This window comes from Limulus polyphemus, unplaced genomic scaffold, assembly GCF_000517525.1.
Source record: "Limulus polyphemus unplaced genomic scaffold, Limulus_polyphemus-2.1.2 Scaffold1835, whole genome shotgun sequence".
NCBI classification, from domain to species: Eukaryota; Metazoa; Arthropoda; class Merostomata; order Xiphosura; family Limulidae; genus Limulus; species Limulus polyphemus.
Window position 1 is genome coordinate 90,835 of NW_013667445.1, and position 6,074 is coordinate 96,908.

The window sequence follows — 6,074 nt, forward strand, 5'->3', positions numbered from 1 at the left end:
GGAAGCAGTGCACCAAGGTGATCACTTTATCAACTTGTTTCTGGGTAGGAAGCAGTGCACCAAGGTTATCACTTTATCAACTTGTTTCTGGGGGTAGGAAGCAGTGCACCAAGGTGATCAATTTATCAACTTGTTTCTGGGTAGGAAGCAGCGCACCAAGGTGATCACTTTATCAACTTGTTTCTTGGTAGGAAGCAGTGAACCAAGGTGATCAATTTATCAACTTGTTTCGTGTTAGGAAACAGTGCACCAAGGTGATCAATTTATCAACTTTGTTCGTGGTAGGAAGCAGTGAACCAAGGTGATCAATTTATCAACTTGTTTCGTGGTAGTAAGCAGTGCACCAAGGTTATCACTTTATCAACTTGTTTCTGGGGTAGGAAGCAGTGCACCAAGGTGATCAATTTATCAACTTGTTTCGTGGTAGGAAGCAGTGCACCAAGGTGATCAATTTATCAATGCTTCTAAGTTATTCTAATTAAGGCAGTAATTGTAATAATTATGGAACATGATTTGCAGCAAATATAAATCTTACAAAAAGCATATATGTTTTCAATGTGTTTAAAATGAGACTGGGTATGATATCTTAAATTACTGTATAAATCATTTTCTCAAAGCAGCAACATCTGTTCAACAGAAACTTTTGTGAACACTTACGTCTACAAAACCTCCATTCTCTTTAACACACAGATAGAGTCGATAAAGGTCCAGAGGCTGCTTGCTAATCGTGGGACATTGGTTCAGGGGAGTTCCACGCTCCTCGCCAAACATGATCAACTTGTCAAGAAACGTGTGACGTTCAGGGTCATCAGACAGATCATAAAGTTTCAGTAACCCATCAGGCCTCTGGAAATCAGAAAGAAAACCAGCTAGATCAAACAACCTAACAATGAAACATTGGGATACAAAAACTGCTACAGATCAAACTTTAAGAATAATTATCTCTTATCATTAAAGAAAATTAGAATAGTGTCATTAAGTGTAGGCACCAACATGCAGGTAAACTGCAGTCATACTGAGAAACCAAAGACAGCATGTGAAGAACAAAGCAAACTAAACCCAAATTTTACTATGAACATTTATAATTTTAATTGTTAGAAACAAACACATCAACTAGCCTCATCAACAATGGTTACTTAGAATAAAAAAATAAAAGCTCTACCTTTATAGTGTGATGTTCATATCCATGGCTGTTCACAGTCTGGAGAGGAACAATAGTTATCAATTGTTAGATAATTACTTTGTTAAAACACAACAAACGTTGAGTCAATTATCACTACATGTAATCATAAACTATTATAAGTACACTGACAAGTTCTACTAAACTGCTTTAAGAATGAGTTAAATTTTACAAGCAACTTACTACCTGAACTGTATTTTAATGAAACTTACATCCTAACACATGAAGGGTAGACCAAGCAGCTAGTAATACATTGTTTCAATGCATCATTAATTTATTATAAGTTAGTCAATATTGAACTGAAAGTTGCAATGAATAGGGAGACAGTGCAGAACACCTGTGTTTCACCTTCTATCCAGAAATACATGAAAACGTCTAAAGCAAAATCATTTCTTGAAACGTGACTGAACTTGAATACAAGTAGCAATTAAAAACACCAGAAAGTCGAGGTCAATTATCATGCCAGACATGATATATTACTCACAGACCACTGAATGACACAGGCATTAACATATTTTCCTGACATTTCCGTCACCTTGCTATAAAATACTGGACATAAGGCATTCTTTGATTTGAAAGATCGATAAAAAGAGGACTGTGTTAACTATTTTAAAATGAGAAAACAAAAACCAGCATTCATACCTGTTTTAACACTTAGTAGCTGTTAAACTTTAAGATATTGTAGATATTATTATCTTTAAAATTAAACCCAGTTTGGCCATAAATATAGTTGGTCATAAGCTAAAGCTACTATTACTCTATTTTACTGATAAAATGTTTGCTTCATAATAACAAGAACGGTTAATTTGATGTTGTTAAAAAATCTGCACTAATTTGTTATTAAGCAGAAAGCTACACAATGGGCTATCTTTCAGACTTACTGTTGAGCTACAAGGGGGGCCACCTGTTTTAGTAGATAAATCTGCATCTTCAGCCAATTAATTTTACTAAAATATTACAAAGTAAACTCCAAACTAATTAATACTTCAGGCTAGACAAAAAACTCAACATTATTAGTACAGTGTACCGTACCTACAATTCACGATGTACGGCTAATTACTGGCATACATGCTTGCTTTACGAGTAAGACGTACATTTCATTTTAAATAACCAATTTTAAAATGCTGCAAAGCAATGAAATATTAATTACTATTTATATAATTATAAAAGACTGTGATACTGAATAAAACCATCTTTCTTTTTTAACATTAACTTCTGAAACTGACCTCTTCTTCACAAATGCTATCAACATTTGGCTTTTGTCAACTTTGTATGTGAGAAAGTTGAACCAATGATGCTGTAGCAAATTTAAAGTTGCACATTTCTGAAAACATAGCACGTCTTAATTGACACTCACTTTTCTACAAGAATACACCTTATAAAAATCACACACACTTTTTATGAAGTTATTTTAATACTTTAATCTATCAAACTATTAATTACACTTCTGAGTTATAACTACATTTTCCCCAAATTTTCATTCAAAAAATACAATTACAGACAATAATGCTTGGAGACGGCTTGAATGGGTAATGAAGATAAACTTTAATATAAGTTTTTCTTCATTACCCATTCAAGACATCTCCAAGCATAATTAGTCTCAAAGTGGGTTCCTCTTCATCTATTACAGACAATGGCGAGTTTATTTACATGATATCTACTGTGCATCTCAGACCACATGGTGAAGCTGATCTGAGCCTTAAGAATGCTTAAGATAAAGCTTTCAAGTTTTTTGAAGCTCTTTTATAAAGAATATAAAAGCTAACAAAAATGTTCACACAAATTTTTTTTTGAAATATCAGATAAATTAAATTGACATGAAACAGCCATGATGCGCTGTACTTACTGGGCTAGCGGGTGTTCTTGGCCAGCCAGGGCTTGACGCACCTTCAAGGTCATCATGAAAGGAGGACATTGATGTTGCATTAGGTGAAGGAAGAGGATTTGGTGTAGGAGGATGTGACATGGATATTTTGTGGTTTGGTTTAAAAGTTTCTCCTGCTTCTTCTGGTAAAGATGATGATCCAGATGCATTGGATGCCTGACTTCCTTCATCTAGAGCTGGTGAAGGGTTAGCTACAAACTGTAGCTTTCTTGACTCCTGTGATGTCATGAAAGGAGGAACCTGATGCTGCATCCGTTCTGTTGGAATAACTGCTGTTCCAGAGACAGTAACAGTAGATGATGTAACAGGACTACTGACACTTTGGTTTACTGTAGTGTGGATTGCAATAACAGTTAATACATTAACAATGAATTGTTTTGGAACTATATACATACATATATATGTATATATACTATAATTCAAGGTAGTTTCACTTCAAGATGGGGATATACCATAAACTGAATGCTTTCTTTTTTACCAAACTGTTTTTTATCTAATCAATCAGTTTCATAGCATCAAAGAGTGCTCTTCAGTATAAGAACTATAGAAGCCAGGAAACAATTTAACACTTATTGAAAGGTACGGAAATTTAAGTTTAAAATTTATATAAAGTATGTTTTATTTTTCTGTTTAAATTTCTTTCTTTATTATATTTTTAGATTCCTATTTTTTTTTAAAATCTCAGGTTACAAAATAATCTTATTACTAACAATTTAAATCCAAGCCTAATTCAAACAAGTCTCTGAATTAACATCCACATTAAAATATTGTTAATGTTAGCAATAAAAATTAGTATAACACAATATGTGAATCTTACAGACTACAAAACATTGGATGGTGTGTATTTCTCCCTATCTCTCTCTATATATACACACACACACCACACACACACAGACAATGCTTACTGTGTCTTATAGCTGCAAATGTTAAAAGAAAAAACCTCAAATACAAGTAGCTGCTGTATACTACTTGGAAGTTTCCAATTCATGTTGCCCGATGCCTGGGACAACAAGTTTTGTATCAGGGACAAAATTTTCCATTTCACAAGTAGTATTTATGTGAATTATATTTTTATGACTCTTTAATAAAACTTTGATATTACCACATCATCCTGCTACATACATAAAACTACATTCTGTACTACAACATGTATATAATTAAAAGAATAATGGGTGTTCATGCATAAATGAATTTTGGAGTAAGGAAGTACAGACAATGTCACCATGTGCATCAGACTGTTGAGTTTTAACATCTGGGTTTTGAAAGAGTCACTAGATCTAATGTCTTTTAGAAGGTAAGTCAATTGGTTTCTTACTTCTGATCAGACCATATGGCTCAATGTCTTTTGTATTAGACACTTGATGGATATCATGTTATGGAACAGGTTTAACCCACTTACGTTTAATTTGTAGTCAGTTAGATGTCCCACACAGCCATCAGCTTTATTCAAAACTATATTTACCTAACCTTATATGCGAGTAGTCTAGGCAGATCACTTAAACAGTTTTAATTACCTTGTGTATTCCTTAATAAACCTTGTGTATTCAAATACAAAATATCATAAACACAAAAAATATTTTGCATGCAAAACACAAGTTTTCCCCCTAGTTAATATATAAAATACAAAAAATACTGTAGTGACAAGAACTTGAGGGAAGCTCAGAAGTTCACTGTTGTTTACTGTTCCTGTGTGTTGAATATGTTCTGTTTGCTGGTCAGATGTATGCATGTTGTCCGTGTGATGAAAGAGTGAGGGCATGTCTTAAGAGTGGATATGTTGGTCACATTTCTGTATGTGTTTGGAAATGACAGGTTGCAAAGGGTATTTTGTTGAAGTTAATAAAAAGAATTAAACAGTAAAAATTTATTGCTTGCACCAGAAAAGATCAATACATTCTATTTGGTAAATTACACTATAAAACAACACAGTGTCAACACAAACCTTAAACCACCTCACACCAGTTTGTGAAGTAAATGATCTACCTATATAGTCTGACTGGTAAAAGATAAATAAACAAATACTGTCTATACAGTAAATAAACAAATACTGTCTATACAGTAAATAAACAAATACTGTCTATACAGTAAATAGACAAATACTGTCTATACAGTAAATAAACAAATACTGTCTATACAGTAAATAGACAAATACTGTCTATACAGTAAATAGACAAATACTGTCTATACAGTAAATAAACAAATACTGTCTTGATAATTTGATGTATACATATATTTCATCTTGTCAAATGCCATTAACTACAGAACGAAATGAGATCAAGAACAGAAAAACAGTCTGTGGGAAGACAAAGTGAAATACACTATACAGTTCAAAATGATGAAAATAACTAGTTTAACATGTAATTTATATATAGCTACGGTAAAGAAACCAATTTGCATATAGGAATTAACGTATGGCGACTTTCATCCCAGTGCAGATATCTAATTTCTTTCTGTCCCTTGCATCTAAAACAATGTTCACTCATACTTCATTACTCAGAAAACATGCTTTAAAATCCCTTCAAAGTTTCTTTCATCACCACCTGACTGTTTTAAACCAATCAGAACACAAAAGTTTTGTACTCTAAAAAAAACTAAAAAGTTCAAAACAGAAGTGAAGCATAAAACATTAGAACTCTATCTTAAATGGAAAGGATAAGTCATCTATGAAACATTAGAACTCTATCTTAAGTGGAAAGGAAAAGTCACCTATGAAACATTAGAACTTTATCTTAAGTGGAAAGGATAAAAGGATAAGTCATCTATGAAACATTAGAACTCTATCTTAAGTGGAAATGATAAGTCACCTATGAAACATTAGAACTTTATCATAAGTGGAAAGGATAAGTCATCTATGAAACATTAGAACTTTATCTTAAGTGGAAAGGATAAGTCATCTATGAAACATTAGAATTCCATCTTAAGTGGAAAGGATAAGTCATCTATGAAACATTAGAACTTTATCTTAAGTGGAAATGATAAGTCACCTATGAAACATTAGAACTTTATCTT

The 6,074-nt window shown here is 32.8% G+C and overlaps 1 protein-coding gene across 5 annotated transcripts in view; it reads right to left on the bottom strand.

Annotated features, from left to right (window-relative positions):
- Positions 1-6,074, bottom strand: part of LOC106465098 (AT-rich interactive domain-containing protein 1A-like) — a 117,143-nt gene that overhangs the window by 23,291 nt on the left and 87,778 nt on the right. For 3 of the 5 annotated variants that reach the window (XM_022392927.1, XM_022392925.1, XM_022392930.1), the window contains exons 8-10: positions 3,027-3,394; positions 1,163-1,201; positions 658-846 (exon numbers count right to left, since the gene is read on the bottom strand). In XM_022392927.1, the coding sequence (XP_022248635.1) occupies positions 658-846; positions 1,163-1,201; positions 3,027-3,394 (596 nt within the window). The remainder of the gene's footprint in view (positions 1-657; positions 847-1,162; positions 1,202-3,026; positions 3,395-6,074) is intronic. The other 2 variants (XM_022392929.1, XM_022392928.1) reach the window with 2 other exon arrangements.